General features: G+C 43.7%; 1 protein-coding gene across 1 annotated transcript in view; it reads right to left on the reverse strand.

Moving 5' to 3' along the window:
* ube2g1 (ubiquitin conjugating enzyme E2 G1) overlaps positions 1 to 12,990 on the reverse strand; it is a 42,166-nt gene extending 29,176 nt beyond the window's left edge. Inside the window, exon 1 of the mRNA XM_033045939.1 lies at positions 12,765 to 12,990. Coding sequence (XP_032901830.1) covers positions 12,765 to 12,810 — 46 coding nt within the window. The 5' untranslated portion in view covers positions 12,811 to 12,990. The remainder of the gene's footprint in view (positions 1 to 12,764) is intronic.
* Between the last annotated feature and the right edge of the window lie 5,079 nt (positions 12,991 to 18,069).

The following is an 18,069-nucleotide window of genomic DNA, read 5'->3' on the forward strand; positions in this document are numbered from 1 at the left end:
CATCAGTGATGCTCTGGAATCCTAGTCGGCCACTGCCGAGCAGCGGGACAGAGGAGGCAGCTCCCGACTCGGGGAGTAGAGGTGTCAGTTCGTCCAGCAGCGGGTGGAGAGGCACCAGATACCACGACCCGTTCACCTGTTGGGCGCTGACTCCTCGATCCCGGGATCCAACCACTCTCACTAAACGCCAGTGTACGTCGAGGACGGTAAGAACACTCAGTTCACTCAATGCAATCTTTAGGTCCTTTGTTCCTTGCGCCTGTGGAAATTTCCAGAGCGGCCGAGACAAGGGAGTTCTGGTTGCATTCTCTCGATTGAGGGCATTTTCTCGAATCTACTAGAAGCAACAAGCCATGGCTTTACCAGTGGTTGTCTGTGACTGAAACCTCCCTTCCCCCACCCCTCACCTGTTTCCCACTCGCTGTTACACCCCGCTCTCCCCCGCTACCAGGCACCCCGTTCGCTTTTTTAATTCTCGAATGACCTTTGCCAAATTCCATGATTCCTTGTGTTTTTCGAATACCGATCTGGCTTATTGCTCAGGTGTTTAATAGTAAGATTAAACGAGAACTTACCAGTTTGAAGTTTGATCTGTATTTTATGAGGAGTTACGATGAGGGATTACGTGAAGAACCCCGCCAGGACGCATGCGTGTCATTCTTCAAAGCAGCGGTATGAAATCACAGACAACTGTAATGACTAAACATAGTAAGATTAGAGAAGAGATACCAGTTAAGTATATGATCAAGGGTGGGAGCGGAGGGCACGTAATCCCTCATCGTAACTCCTCATACCTCATAAAATACAGATCAAACTTCAAACTGGTAAGTTCTCGTTTAATCTTACTATTTTACTTCGGAGTCACGTGAGTGACTACGTGAAGATTTTAAAGCTCTGTGATTTCATGCCGTGGAAACGATTACATGCATCACGTCTGCCTTGACTGTAGGAGGAATAGTGTTAACATAATTTGGACATGAATTCGACATTGAAATCATAAAATTTATTAACACAAATTATAACCCTTTTATGGGTTTGAATTAATTTACAGAATTTAAAAAAATTTCTGCAAATGTTCCAGATTTCATTACTGGTTTATTGTAAAATAATTGGAATGTTCGATTCTGACCATCCTGCTGCTTCGAGGACTTGGTCCATGGGCACGTCCAATTGTATTGCTGCCGATGTAGCTGCAGCCCTGGTGGAATGAGATTTAAAAATGTTAGTATCCACCCCAGCCTGTGTAAGCACCTGTTTCAGCCATCTCGAGATGGTCTGGACCGTCACTCTTTTGTGAGGTTGCTTGTGGCTGATCAGAAGTCCCTTCTCATTGCCTCTTAAGATTTTTGTTTTCTCTATGCATAATGACAGGTGTCTAACTATACAGAGACGGTCATCTGTAGGGTTTGACCTAAATAGTATATCGAGGCCTGCTGATCCCTGTCTGTTCTGCTTTACTAGCTCGTAGATGTGGAACGTAATATTGTCAGGTGAGGAAGTCATGTTGTCCAGTCTAAGTTTATGCAGTGACTGTACCCTCTGTGCCGTGACCAATGCCATTAACATGACTGTTTTTAAAGTCAGTCTGTGTAGGGACAGAGCTGATGCTGGAGACCAGTTTCTGAGCGTCTTCAGGACAATGCTTACATCCCAAATTTGGGAGTACCTGGTTTTTGGGGGATTAGTATGAAAAATTCCCCTCATGAGCTTTGTTACCAGTGGGTGAGTCCCTACAGAGTAACGCTCTGTCCCTTGCCATAGGTAAGTCGACAGGGCACTTCTGGCGCTGTTGATGGCACTGTAACTGAGCCCCTTGTCATAGTGGAGGCCTGCCAGATATTCCAGAACAGACGGGATGTTCATGTTTCTGTTCGTGATGTTGTTTTTATGGCAGTACATTTCCCACTTCCTGATGTAGACCAGATACTGTTTTTTAATCGATTGTCTTTGGGCCGCCGAGATCATGTTCGCTGTTCAGTCCGTTAGTCCAAGTTGTAGAAGTGGTGTTTTTAAACTCTACATATTAATAGGTTCAAATATTTATGGCATGGGTGGCTATCCCCTGTTACGGGATGTAGCAATAAGTCTGGTCTATGTGGGATGGTAATACATGGTTCTAACACCATGTTTTGTACCACTGGGAACCATGGTTGTGTAGGCCAATCGGGTACTACCAAAATACCAGACGCAGAGTCTTGTTGTATTTTCCTTAATACCCGACTGATGAGGCAGAAAGGAGGGAATGCGTAAATAAACAATTTCCCCCAATGCAGCGAAAATGCATCTGTCGCTGCTGCCCCATGTTCTGGTTCCCATGAAACATAGTTTGGTATCTGGTTGTTTAGTCCGGATGCAAATAGATCGATATCTGGTGTTCCATATTTTGCTGTAATATCAGCAAATACTATTTTGTTCAACATCCATTCGGTGTTTTCATTAAATTTGCGTGACCTGGTGTCTGCCACTAAATTTAGTCTCCCTGGTAGGTAAGTGGCTGATATCCAAATATCTCTTTGGATGCACCATTGCCAAATTGAATTAGCCAGATTGTCACATGATATCGATTTGTTTCCACCCATGTGGTTAATGTATGCTACCACGGTGGTATTGTCTATTTGTAGTCGAACATGCTGGTGATATGACCCAGTACAATATGACTTTAGGCCATGGAATGCACCCAACATTTCCAAGTAGTTTATGCCCAGTGTGAGTAAGAAAGATGCCTCCTGTGCAGTCCATCTCCCTCCACAACTGGTGATGGTATTGGTGGCTCCTCACCCAAGTGCACTGGCATCAGTTTGTAGTACCATGGAAGGGTTACTGACAATGATTGGGTTTGAACAAAGCCAGATGTTGTCTATCCACCATATTAGTTCCGTTTTGGCTTGGATTGGTAGTCTCATAGGTCTGTCAAAGTGACCTGCATTAATTTTGAGCGTTTGTATTTTTGCTCTCTGTATGTTTTGGTGATGTAGAGGTCCAAATTGTGTGGCTGGGAAAGCAGCCACCATTTTACCAATTACTTTTGCTACCAATCTGATGGATGGTTTTCTGATGTCAATGAGGTTATTGCAAGCCTCTATTAAATCACTAGCCTTTCCCTTAGGTAGTGTCACCGTCATGTGAACTGAGTCAATGGTGAACCCCAAATAGTCCATAGTGGTGGACGGCGTTAGTTTAGATATAACTGGATGGATGATAAATCTCAGTTTTTCAAATAGCTGTTTTGTGGCTGTTACAGTTTGTATGGCCAATTCCAAAGTTTTGCCCACAATGAGTATGTCATCTAAATATGCCATAACCATGTGTTTACGTTGCCGTAGAAATGCTAGGGCTGGTTTTAAAATTTTCGTGAACAGCCTGGGGGCTGATGATAGTCCATTTGGCAGTGCTTTATACTGCCAGTGTTGTCCCATCCAGTTGAATTTTAAGTAACATCTGTGGTCACCTCGTATAGGCACTGTATAGTAAGCATCTTTTAAATCGATGCTGGCCATGAAGTAACCTTTGGAAATTAATTGTTTAGCAGTAACAAAGGTTTCCATTTTAAAGTGAATATATTGTACAAATGTATTCAATTTTGTCAGATCGATGATGATGCGACAACCACAATCTTTTTTGATTTTGGTAAAAATATTGGACACGAATTCTAATGGTTCGTGTTGAGTTATCTCAATTACACCTTTTATGTAAAGCCGCTCCAGTTCAGCTTGTGCCTCTGATTTTTCTTTATCAGAGAGCACAAACACTCGGTTCGGTATATGTTGAACTGGAGGGATGTACTTGTGTATAAACTCTATTGTATATCCCTGGATACTGCTTAAGATGTAAGTATCGGTTGTTCATATGCTCCATGCATTCAAAAACCAGTGTAGTCTCCCCCCAACCTCCATATTTTTTAGGGAACCAGACCCACCTACCTCCATTGTTACCAGTGGCAGGTTTACTTCTTTTTGTTGTTTTTTCGCTGTTGTTGTTGCGCTGGTGTCTGGTTTTTCGGTTTGGTTGGCGTTGGGGTTCCCCGCATCTTCCAAGAAGGCCGGCCTGGGCCATGGCCTAAAAAAGACTCATGTTTGAAATACCGTGCCTTCGAGCTTTCACCAGTTCTGCTGGTGGGTGCATAGGGATGCTGTCTTTGGCTGTAGTGGGTTTTTGTTGGTGTTCCTTTTATTAATCCCAAGGTTTTGGCTTCCTCATCGAGCTCTTTTACCTGCTTCGATAGGTTGCCTCCGAACAAGAGTATGGGTGGTTTCGTGGTCCCAGGTTTGCACAGTCCCGCGAATTTTGGGTTCAGTGTGGGTTGAATGGCACTTTTCCTGATGTTATTTATTTCATGCTGGGTGTTGCAGAATAGTGCCAGTGCATCTTGTTGGTCCTGGGACATGTCCTTGTCGTCCACTGTACGGGCAAATGCTGTTATCCCTGCGGTCAGTAATTTCAGTACTTTTTGCAATTTTACATCCATACTGCTGACTCCTGTTCCAATGTGTTTCCATATACAGTTGTTAACTGTTGGAACGTTCAGAGATATGCAATTGCCCGGTGCCAGGTGTCTTCCGGTGGTGTCCAGTACAGCCTGCTCTTGTAACTGGTTTAGAGACATGTAGTCTATACTGGCAGCAAGCTTTGGCTCCAGATTTTGTCCAGTCTGTTCCGGCTGTATAAAATTGGCCACCATATCCAGTAAGTTCTCTTTTTCCCCGCACCCCATGCACACTTGTCTTTTCTTCTGCGGACCCCTCTTCCAGGTCAGCCCAGAACTGACCCGCAGTGCTCCCCTCCGATGAGGTAGAAGCACTGTGCAGCCCTTGAAAAGGTACTGCTGTGGGTTTATCATAGGGCCCACAGTGACCCGACTCCATCTCCCGGAGTCTGTCACGTTGGAGCAAATGCTCCATACACCGCTCCATTCGGCTCCAGCGCTCTCGGTCGCTGGCCGCCCGCGGTGGTTCAAAGTCAGACTCCTCTGAGTCCACGGCCTTGTTAGTTTTGTGTCTAGCCTTGCCGCCCTGCCGCGTGGATTTGGCCGGTGCGGAGGCGACATCGGGCACAGCTGATCCCACTACGGGTGATCCAAGTGCCGTCAGCTGCTGTTGCTGGCTGCCCGCTACTCCGCGGTCCTCCCTCACCAGCTTTGTCGCAGCCCTTGTCTTCTTTGTTTTCTCCATTTTCCTACCTGTAGTTGGAAATGGAAACAAAAAAGACCACAGAGTAAACGCTTACCTGCAATTAGCGGCTTTTAAACTGCCGCCGCGGGGGAACGTCCTTCCACCGCGTCTGACGTTTCGCAATGCGTGTAGCGATATGACACGCATGCGTCCTGGCGGGGTTCTTCACGTAGTCACTCACATGACTCCGAAGTAAAATTGCCTCCTTAATGCAGGTATAAGAGCTCTCAGCACCTAGTCGTTCCTCCAGACTTTCCAACACCTTTGGAAACTTTTATTGCTGTTTATCAACAAGAGGACCTAAGTTGTGCCAATGAAAGTCAAAGAAACCATTATGAGACTGGGAAACAAGAATACAACTGTTAGAGACATCAGCCAAACTGTTTGGAACATCATTAAGAAGAAAGAGAGCACTTGTGAGCAAAGGGACTGGCAGGCCATCACAGCTGATGATGGAATTCTCTCTATAATAAGGAAAAATCCCCAAACACCTGTCCGACACATCATAAACACTCTTCAGGTGTGGATTTGTCAATGACCACTGTCCGCTGAAGACTTCATGAACAGAAATACAGAGGCTACACTGCAAGATGCAAACCACTGGTTAGCCGCAAAAATAGGATGGCCAGGTTCCAGTTTGCCAAGAAGTACTTAAAAGAGCAACCACAGATCTGGAAAAAAGTTCTTGTGGACAGATGAGATGAAGATGAACTTGTATCAGAGTGATGACAGGAGCAAAGTATGGATGAGAGAAGGAACTGCCCAAGATCCAAAGCATACTACCTCATCTGTGAAACACTGTGGTCAGGGTGTTATGGCCTGGGCACGCATGGTTGCTGAAGGTACTGGCTCGCCTATCTTCATTGATGATAGAACTGCTGATGGTAGTAGCATATGAATTCTGAAGTGTATGGACACATCCTACCTGCTCAAGTTCGATCAAATGCCTTAAAACTCAGTTCTGCCAGGCCTGTATTGTAGCCGTCTTTAGTTTATGCTTGGTACACAAAATTGCTGGGGAAACTCAGCGGGTGCAGCAGCATCTATGGAGCGAAGGAAATAGGCGACGTTTCGGGCCGAAACCCTTCTTTAGTTTATGCTTGTTTTGGGGGCTAGTCCCCTTCAGTTTTCTCTTCAGCATATAAAAGGCATGCTCAATTGGTCTCAGATCAGGTGACTGACTTTCCCCACTCAAGAATGGACTTTTTTTAGCTTTAAAAAACTCCTTTGTTGCTTTAGCAGTATGTTTGGGATCATTGTCTTGCTGTAGAATGAACCGCCGGCCAATGAGTTTTGAGGCATTTGTTTGAACTTGAGCAGATAGGATGTGTCTATGCACTTCAGAATTCATTATGCTACCACCATCAACAGTTGTATCATCAATGAAGAATGCTTTGGATCTTGGGCAGTTCCTTCTCTCCTCCATACTTTGCTCTTACCATCAGTCTGATATAAATTAATCCTCATTTCAAGACCTTTTTCCAGAACTATGGTTGCTCTTTAAGTACTTCTTGGCAAACTGGAACCTGGCCATCCAATTTTTGAGGCTAACCAGTAGTTTGCATCTTGCAGTGTAGCCTCTGTATTTCTGTTTATGAAGTCTTCTGCAGACAGTGGTCAAAGACAAATCCACACCTGACTCCTGAAGAGTGTTTCTGATCTGTTGGACAGGTGTTTGGGGATTTTTCTTTATTATAGAGAATTCTTCTGTCATCAGCTGTGGAGGTCTTCCTTTGCCTGCCAGTCCCTTTGCGATTAGTAAGCTCACCAGTGCTCTCTTTCTTCTTAATTATGTTCCAAACAGTTGATTTTGGTAAGCCTAAGGTATGTCTGATGTCTTTAACAGTTTTCTTCTTGTTTCTCAGTCTCATAATGGCTTCTTTGACTTTCATTGGCACAACTTTGGTCCTCATGTTGATAAACAGCAATAAAAGTTTCCAAAGGTGATGGAAAGACTAGAGGAAAGACCAGGTGCTGATACCTGCATTAAGGAGGTAATTAAACATACCTGAGCAATTACAAACACCTGTGAAGCCATGTGTCCCAAACATTATGCTGAAATGGGGGGGGGGGTGAGAGACTATGTATAAACACTGCTGTAATTTCTACATGGTGAAACCAAAATGTATAAAAATGGCCTTTATTAAAATCTGACAATGCGCACTTTTACCACACGGGATTTTTTTTCTTCTATTGCCAATCTCAAATTATGGTGTACAGAGGCAAATAACTAAATGATGGGTCTTTGTTCCAAATATTATGGAGGACACTGTATGCACACACCAGAATTATGAATGTAATATTATGTTCGTATGCAGGGGTGTCAATAAGTCAGACATTTGAACCTAGGGACAGCCTGTATGATTAAATAATCATGGACTGACCTCAACACATTAACAAAAAAGGTCTCATGGCCATTCAAGCTGATCTCACAATTCATATTATGCCAGATCTGCTCTGGACTACCTACAGCAGCGACAGGAAATTTGACTGGTCATAATTTATGATTCACAAAACTTCTAGCAGACAACAAATTAACCGGCAAAATTCCTCTTGTACCAAAAATGTTAATGTAGTATCCTTGCAGTGGATGAAAATCAAGGTCACTACTGGGCTGAAAGTTTCACCTTTGACCAGCCTGGAACAAAATCTATATTACTAAATCTCTGATCTTGACCGCTTTTGGCCGACTGTGCTGCGATTTCCGAGAGAACGCCACCACCTACGTCCGTCATTTTTGGCCACCTCACTCAGAGCCCCCCTCCGCCGTATGAGTGCGGAGGATTTTTTCCGTCGATGAAAAATGAGAGATATTAATGTTTTTACAAAATTCCCCATTCTCTCTGCCGCCCCCGCTGGCGGCAGGGGGAGGGACTATAAAACAAGGAAGTGTCGTGCTTCACTCAGTCTCTGCCAGACAAGGAAGCGAGAGGGTCATGGCTCTATGAGCTGCGAATAACACTGAATGCACGTCTACTCCACGGTGAGTCCCCTCGATGCGGCTGCAGCCCTTTTTTTAAAGTTTGTGTTCACAAAATGAATTTTGGTTGTCGGGTGTCTGCAGCCCAATTATTTGCCTCGCCTTCTTTTTTTTAAACAATTTGTGTTCACAAAATGAATTTTGGTTGTCGGGTGTCTGAAGCCCAATTGTTTGCCTCGCCCAAGCATCCATACGGCCCACAATGTCTATACTAGCCCTCTGGAAACCAGTACCTTCAGCCCGCAACACCCATACTAGCGCAACAGACAGGGCCCCCCCCCCCCAGTGGCGAGCAGTATTGGAATTGGTGGAGAGGTGAAATATTGCGTTGGTAACCAGCCCTCCCGTGTGATGCTGGGACCCAACGGGTCCCACTTAGTCTAGTGAGTACTAAACCCTTGGAGCCCAATTCAATTAGATGTCAATTTCACCACGTTTTTCATAGTATAAATTTACCATTACAAAGCTACTTTTTAGGGGGAAAGTTCTCTCTTTTCTATTGGCCCCCTAGGCTATGTTTTTTTGACAATCTTTGACAAGTCCTGGTGTATTTTTTTTGCTGTTACTGTTATACACTCTTCACCACTTCTCCCACCACTGCCTCCAGCAGAAATCCCCATGACCTTAAACATCTCAGTCTTTTAACCAAGCAAGTTAAATTGTGAGCATGAATTGAAGCTTTAACTGTTTTAGTTCATCACTATTGGATAAATAAGCAATCAGCCATACTTTGCCCATTCCACGTCAATGCATAATCTCCATTGTTCTTGCAAAACAGAAAGACAAACCAAACCTCAATCTACAGGTGACCTGCTGCCCTTTTCAATATTAGCTCTTTGTTATTTTTATTTAAACAAATCCACAATCTTTAATTTATGTACCTGCAGTTTCCAGTCTTCCTTGCAACCAAACACATTTGGATACAAGGCCATCTGGCAAATTTTGCTGAAACATTGAATTCATTAATGCTCCTTTGAAATACAAGGCAAGAACACTCAGGGTTATGATTAATTTATTGGCATGTGCTGAAATGGGTAGCTAAAACAGGGTGATGATAAATGGGCAACTTTTGGTTTAGCAAACTAGCGAGATTCCAAAACTGGATGACTTCTGATCTATTAATAACCAAGATTAAGGGGCTATGTGTACTGTTGCCAAATGCACATCTACAAAAGGAAAATATATTAGCGCACAGCATGGAGCCAGCAAAGAGATTATGACTGGTTAAGTAACTTTTCAATACAGCAGATAGAAAAATGTTATATGGTGACAGACTGCTTCCCCTAGTTGAGATTTCCTGAACTTGGGGTACCCATTAAAGACAAATTTCACATCCAAGGGCAATTCTCCAACCCCGAGATCTGAGTGTGGGGTCACTTAATCCATTCAGACATATGGTACTAGACCATTGCAGTATGGAAAGAGAAAGAAAGTGGTGTTGAGGCGAAGATTGAATCAGAGTCAATCAGATTTGCAGCAGGTAGGTTAACCAACACCTACTTCTAATGTTTTTATTGGTTCACTACTATATTACATACAATGCCACCCAAGTACATTATTAATAAACATGGATACAATCTTCCAACCAAACCATTAGGTTCCCCAATACAATTCCTTGGGGGAAATTTCTTCTACTTTGGTATATACTTGTTATCAATGTCCTATTTTTCATTTAAAAAACAATTCCTTTTTGCCACATGACAGTTGTGCCTCATTAGGCTTGGTTTAGAGAGGTTTTAAACAAACTCGCAATATTCATTAAGTTTTTCTCTCTTTCAGGATTATTACCCCAGCTCTTTTGACATCCCGTAGCCCATAGGCTTTCAGAAAAAATGCATGATTGGGCCATTTAAGCATACAACCTTTCACTATTCTACATCCCCTCACATCTTTCACATCTCCTAATTTACCTATTCCTTCTTGCGTAGATATTCAGCAACTTGACCTCCACAGCACTTTGAGGTAGAGAATTCCTCAAGTTCTTCATCCCAGTCTTAAGAGTCTTAACCTGCTGGTCCTTTTGTCATTGCAGCAAAACTGCTTAACAGCTTAGTTTTGCTTCAAGGAGAACATAAATGGAAGCATTGGGAAGTCTTGGTTGGTTTGACAACTGTGCACACCACACAAATCAGACTACAACAATTGCATTTTGTAATTCCTTTTGCTTCTTTAACACGAGCTTCATCAACATCCATATTAGCTTCTCATAACAAAGGCAGTGCACATTGTAAGAAATTTAAAATAATGCTTGCTTGTATCTTGTCCAAAAATATTAATGCCTTCTCTTACTGTGGCACTGGCAGAATATTGTTATTGTATGAAGTTTTTATGAAGCACATCCAACAGTTTTTGATTGCGATCTAGTATCTCAGCCATGTCCTCTATTAAATAAAATCCTATCAATTTTCTAATAAACCCTCCCCTCATTTGATTTCTAACTCTCCAAGACCAGAGTACAATGCTGGACAAAATGTTAAACCACCATACACATCTGAAACTTTAAACCAAGTCATCTTTTTAATGACACTAATAAAGGAGACCTGCCAATGCTCTACTAACATGTTACACCAGAACACTATATAAAGTAACAGAATGGAGTTAGAATGATGAGGGGGGATCTTATAGAGACATATAAAAGGACTGGGCAAGCTAGATGCAGGAAAAACCTTCCCAATGTTGGGCGAGTCCAGAACCAGGGGCCACAGTCTTAGAATAAAGGGGAGGCCATTTAAGACTGAGGTGAGAAAAAATTTTCACCCAGAGTTGTGAATTTGTGGAACTCCCTGCCACAGAGGGCAGTGGAGGCCAAATCACTGGATGGATTTAAGAGTTAGATAGAGCTCTAGGGGCTAGTGGAATCATGGGATATGTGGAGAAGGCAGGCACGGGTTATTGATTGGGGACGATCAGCCATGATCGGCGGTGCTGGCTCAATGGGCCGAACGGCCTTCTCCTGCACCTATTTTCTTTGTCTATGTCTAATGCAACTCATCCTGGATAGAAAACATCAAGCGGTCGTATTATTCTCTCCCCCCCACTTACCCACCCATACTCTCTCAATGGAGATATCCCTTCCATAAACACCAAACAAATCTGTCACCACAACAATTCAACTAATGAAACAAAAATCAGAAACTACTGGAAACACTCAGAGCAGGTCAGGGAAAAAGAAATAAAATAGTTCCAGCATTTTACATCAGATTTCCAACTGGTGGTTTTCTTTTGCATGTCCACTTTTAGCTTTGTTAAATATTTCTGAAGCTACATTCACCATTTAAATATCCGTGAATCATAAATGCGTCTTGAAATAAATTTTACTTAGATGCAAGCTAAGGAATGGTATAATTCTCAGCTGTTAATTTGACAAAATCAGGACATTTTTTGGCTAATAATAAAATGTCCTGATTTTGTCAAATGAACAGCTGACAATTATACCATTCCTTAGCTTGCATCTAAGTAAAATTTATTTCAAGACGCATTTATGATTCACGGATATTTAAATGATGAATGTAGCTTCAGAAGCGTGTTCATTTTGCATGTTAAAACCCACCCGAGAACAATGGGCGATTTTGCAATTTTACTGAAGGATTTCTAACTTTTAATACTTTTCATCTAACAAATGAATAAAGATAACAAAGCCAATAATGCCACTTTTGATGAAATGCAGCGAGCAAACGCGATAATTCCCGATATTTTGGATCTTTAAATCTCCACGAAAAATGTCCGCTATCAACTTCCGCTTATTTTGCCCCTTCAGCTCCCTCTTGTATTTACCTTAGTTTCTATCTTTTTTTTTAAACTGTAAATTTAGGTCGCTGTGCCTCACGGTCACCCCGACTGGCTCAGTAAATTGCAGCTCAAAACCGGGCCGTTTTCGATGTTTTTAACGGGTGTGAAAGTGCGTGTTTTCCCATTCACTAACATGTACCGGAAGTGACGCTTGTCCCCCAGTTAAAATTTTCGGTCACGTGGGTGCGGATCTACGCTCCAGTGACCTTTCGTGAAATCACCCTATAGGCAACGTTTCGGGCCGAAACCCTTCTTCAGAAAAGTACAAAAAGTACACTCTTTCGCAAGAACAAGTGATCACAATATGGCTTGAATGCCAAAATACCTGATACATTACTGTACATGTGCGATTCATTTTGGGTATTGGAAGCAACGCTGTTCCTTTAACACAAGCCAAGAGTCGAGGCGCAGTCTCTCAGTCTTGCTGCTACCTGACACGCTTGGCGCCGTGCGCATGAGCGGGCGGCAGAGCTGGTCCATGTGTGCCGGGGGAGGGAGGGGAGGAAGGGGGAAGGTGCGAGGGGGGGGGGGGGGGGGGGGGGGAGGGCTGGACGCAGAAGACGATCAGCCGCGGAAGGGAAAACCGGCGAACGCACAAAGGACCAGGCCTCTGGCTTCAACAGAAGTTGCGGACCAACATCTCCCCAGGCAGGGCCTCCGAGGCGGGCGGCGATTCCACACAAGGCCTTTACTGCAGCTGCAGGCTGGGGGTGGGGGTGGGGTGGGGGTAGTTGGCGCGATGGCCGATGTTGTGCAACGACCATCGCCACAATCTTAAGAAGAGGAGCGTGAGCGTACACAGGGAAAGGGCGCCGCCAACATCTTACCTGCCAGTTGCCTGCGGAGTAGGAGGACCGACTGCGGCTCTGTCATGTTAGCAGGCCCGTGAAGCGCACAAAGGCGATGCCTGCGATCCGCGCCGACGCGCACCAGCTCCCGCTCTCGCCTCGACAACTTTTATGTTCCTCCGGCCCCGCTACGCGCATGCGCGCCGCCCGCCCGTCTCCTCCCCGGTGAGTGGGCGGGCGCGTGACGCGATTGGCGGGTCGGCCCGCCCTGCTCCCCTCAGGATTGGTCTGTTTCACCCAGCAACGGCGGCTCCCCGCCACCCGATTGGGTGGTTCTGTTGTCACGGGCTCGCGGACGTGTTCCCCCGGAGTGGTTTCGTCAAATGTGCGCGGTCACATGTCGTGCATCTCCTCCCCCTCTTCCCCAAATTTGGTAGGAAATGCATAGCGCCGTGCAGATTGGTAGCGCGACTTGTTTCCTACATTAATTGTCCAGGTTTCACTTTTGCACCGCTGCTGATGAAGTGCCAGATCGTTGCGGTTGATATTTATTGGAGCACACTTAGTTGTTAAACCTGGCGCTATACCACTATAGGTACAAAATTAAACTGGAAAATGTACTTTGTATCTTCAATATAAAGCAGCGAAATCATTTGGATGAGCAGGCTGATGGAATGATGTATCCATTTTATGTGGAAACAAAGAACTGACGATGCTAGTAAATACACAAAAGGCTACAGAGTGCTGGAGTAACTCAGTGGGTCAGACAGCATCTCGGGAGAACATGGACAGGTGACGTTTTGGGTCTGAAACCGAACTGGGTTTTTACTCTCTTAATCCCATGCGTTATCTTTTCTTTTCAAATCGGATAAGGATTGGAGAAGGTTGATTGAAGTGGGCATCTTGTCCCGTGGAGGAACCGATCTAGGCCAAAAGTTAAAAAATAGTTGAAATTGACTCTCCCATAATGTGAATAATGGCATTGATGGAAGCGAATGGCATGTTGGCCTTGGATGTAGTGTACCTGGACTTTCAGAAAGCATTTGATAAGTTCCCACATAGGAGATTAATGGGCAAAATTAGGGTGCATAGTATTGGGGGAAGAGTGCTGACATGGATAGAAAATTGGTTGGCAGACACGAAACAAAGAGTAGGGATTAACGGGTCCCTTTCAGAATGGCAGGCAGTGACTAGTGGGGTACCGCATGGCTCGGTGCTGGGACCGCAGCTATTTACAATATACATCAATGATTTAGATGAAGGGATTCAAAGTAACATCAGCAAATTTGCAGATGACACAAAGGTGGGTGGCAGTGTGAACTGTGAGGAGGATGCTATGAGAATGCAGGGTGACTAGGACAGATTGGGTGAGTGAGCAGATGCATGGCAGATGCAGTTTAATGTGGATAAATGTGAGGTTATCCACTTTGGTAGCAAAAACAGGACGGCAGATTTCTATCTAAACGGTGTCAAGTTGGGAAAAGGGGAAGTACAACGGGATCTGGGGGGTCATTGTTCATCAGTCAATGAAAGTAAGCATGCAGGTACAGCAGGCAGTGAAGAAAGCAAATGGCATGTTGGCCTTTGTAACAAGAGTTGGAGCAAAGAGGTCCTTCTGCAGTTGTACAGAGCCCCAGTGAGATCGCACCTGGAGTATTGTGTGCAGTTTTGGTCCCTTAATTTGAGGAAGGACATTCTTGCTATTGAGGGAGTGCAGCATAGATTTACAAGGTTAATTCCTGGAATGGCGGGACTGTCTAATGCTGAGAGAATGGAGCGGCTGGGCTTGTAACTCTGGAGTTTAGAAGGATGAGAGGGTATCTTATTGAAACATATAAGATTATTAAGGGTTTGGACACGCTAGAGGCAGGAAATATGTTCCCGATGTTGGGGGAGTCCAGAACCAGGGGCCACGGTTTAAGAATAAGGGGTAAGTCATTTAGAACAGAGACAACAAAACGCTTTTTCTCACAGAGAGTTGTGAGTCTGTGGATTTCTCTGCCTCAGAGAATGGTGGAGGCCGGTTCCCTGGATACTTTCAAGAGAGAGCTAGATAGGGCTCTTAAAGATAGCGGAGTCAGGGGATATGGGGAGAAGGCAGGAACGGGGTACTGGTTGGGGATGATCAGCCATAATCACATTGAATGTCAGTGCTGGCTCGAAGGGCTGAATAGCCTACTCCTGCACCTATTGTCTATTGTCTATTGATATGGGCAGAAGGCAGGAACGGGGTACTGATTGTGGATGATCAGCCATGATCACATTGAATGCTGGTGCTGGCTCGAAGGGCCAAATGGCCTACTCCTGCACCTGTTGTCTATTGTCTATAATGTTTATTATTTCTGCTGGAAAATTAACAATAAACTGAGTCATAGAGTGAAACAGTGTGGAAACAGGCCCTTCGGCCCAACTTGCCCACACCGACCAACATGTCCCAGCTACACTAGACCTACCTGCCTGCGTTTGGTCCATATCCCTCCAAACCTGTCCTATCCATATACCTGTCTAACTGTTTCTCAAACGTTTGTTTTGTCCAAGCCTCAACTACCTCACCTGGCAGCCTGTTGCATACACCGACTACCCTTTTTGTGAAAAATGTACCCCTCAGATCCTATTAAATCTTTTCCCCTTCACCTTCAACCTATGTCTCCTGGTCCTAGATTCCCCTACTCTGAGCAAGAGACTCTGTGCATCTACCCGATCTATTGCTCTCATGATTTTGTACACCTCTATAAGATCACCCCTCATCCTCCTGCGCTCCAAGAAATAGAGACCCAGCCTACTCAACCTCTGCCTATAGCTCACACCCTCTAGTCCTGGCAACATCCTTGTAAATCTGCTCTGAACCCTTTCAAGCTTGACAATATCTGTCCTATAACGTGCCCAGAACTGAATACAATATTCTAAATGCGGTCTCACCAACGTCTTGTACAACTGCAACATGACCTCCCAACTTCTATACTCTGATTGATGAAGGCCAATGTGCTAAAAATCTTTTTGACCACCTTATCTACCTGCCACTCGACCTTCAAGGAACCATGCACCTGCACTCCTAGATCCGAGTTTATGGTGTAGGAGTAGTACACTCCTAGAGTGTAGGTTTATTTAATGTATAGCCTCTAAAAATACTTTATTCCATGGTGTATGACCAGCAGGGCATGGAAAGTAATAGTCTAAATGGTAATATAAATAAAATACTAGTAATGCTCAACAGGATGGAAGTAATCTTGAAAGAAAAATATAGATTTCAAGTCAAAAACTCTCTGGCAAAACACTATAATTCAGGCTTTCTAGCCTTGACAATCAACGGACTATTTTCCTGAACTAATTTGTTGATCCTTGTATCCACCCACTGGTCCACTTCTGCACAAAAATTAATTAACTCTTATTAAGTTATATTCATGAAGGTTCCTGAATAACTTTACAAGTATTGGGAGATTTTCCTCCAATTTCCTTTAACATCTTGGTTATGGTGGCCTTAAGCAATCTGGATGATAACTTTGCCCCTTCGGGTAGCTTGCTGTGTGAAGAAAACCCTTTATATATGTTGATTGCTAGATAATGTTGGATTCACATGTTTAAATGTAATTATACAAATATATATGGAACATTTACCTTGGTAGCAGCCTTGTTTTTTTTTGGCAAATTATCAAATATAGTCTGTGATGGCAATGAGTATTGTTTCTCATCTATGGTTTGATTGACCTTATAATCTGTGCAAAACCAGATTTTCATTAGCTTTAACCAACAATTTGTTGCTCATCGGGACAGCTCCAGCTTTTTGTGTCCATCTTCGGTTTAAACCAGCATCTGCAGTTCCTTCTTACACACTCTTTAAGCTCCTGACATTTTCCCTAAAAGATCATTAACATTGATAATATTCACTAATCGACATTCTTAAACATTTGTCATCTCCATTGATATGGAAACAAATGTTAAAGTATGTTTATTTAAGAATTTTATTTGAAGCTACTCCTCTATTAAACGGCACATGAAACTGACCTTCAGTGCCTTATTCAAGATGGCACCAAATTTAATGTTTCCCACAAATATATGATTTCTAATGGTCATGCATGCTCTTGGTTTTCTGTTCCAGATTTGTGGCGCTCATTGATCCTTAGAGGTGCAGTCTCTCTAAAACCCCACTGAATAAAACATATTTGCTTGAAATGGTGGCAGGTCTGGTAATGACACAGTTCCTTATGTAACCAGATTGGATCTGATCTGCCATTCTTAGGTGCACCATTATTGCTTACCAGGTTACAAGGACTATAGTTGATGATCTGCATACACTATCCTTTCATTCTCCTGTGCTTGAATCTGACTTTGAGTCCTGTTGCTTCACATTTGCACATGGAAGTTACTGTGATTGATTTCAATTTTTTAGGCTTACCCTGCATAGAAAACATGGAAAATAGATGCAGGAGGAGGCCATTTGGCCCTTTGAGCAAGTATGAGCATTCGGTTGTTGGATCTATTTAACTTTGTCGCTTGTGTGGCTTTAATTCCTTTCCATTCGATCCTCGCCACCAGTATAATGTATATCCCTGCCTGAGTCCTAGTTTCTAGTGGAGTAATATGCAGAATTACACATGGAAAATCTGGAGAACCTTTAATAAATGTAGCTGGTTTATTCAAGGTTCTAAGATTGCACACAAGCACAATTTGATATACACATGGACAAGTGCATCATGCAGGATTGTCCCACATAGTTGCATATACAAAAGCTGCAAAGTCTTTGGAATTACCCTAAAGCCTTTGAGAATTATAAGATCATAAGTGATAGGAGTAGAATTAGGCCATTCGGCCCATCGTCTACTCCACCATTCAATCATGGCTGATCTATCTCTCCCTCCTAACCCCATTCTCCTGCCTTTTTCCCATAACCTCTGACACCCATACTAATCAAGAATCTATCTATATCTGCCTTAAAAATATCCACTGACGGCCTCCACAGTCTTCTGTGGCAAAGAATTCCACAGATTCACTACCCTCTGACTATATACAATTCTCCTCGTCTCCTGCCTAAAAGAATGTCCTTTAATTCTGAGGCTATGACCTCTAGTCAGGACTCTCCCACTAGTGGAAACATCCTCTCCACATCCACGCTATCCAGGCCTTTCACTATTCTGTATGTTTCATTGAGGTCCCTCTTCATTCTTCCAAACTCCAGCCAGTACAGACAGGCCCAGTGCCAAAAAACGCTCATCATAGGTTAACCTACTCATTTCTGCGATCATTCTTGTAAACCTCCTCTGGACCTTCTCCAGACCCAGCACATCTTTCCTCAGATATGGTGCCCAAAATTGCTCACAATATTCTAAATGTGGCCTTACCAGTGCCT

This window comes from Amblyraja radiata, chromosome 28 (genome assembly GCF_010909765.2).
Source record: "Amblyraja radiata isolate CabotCenter1 chromosome 28, sAmbRad1.1.pri, whole genome shotgun sequence".
NCBI lineage: Eukaryota > Metazoa > Chordata > Chondrichthyes > Rajiformes > Rajidae > Amblyraja > Amblyraja radiata.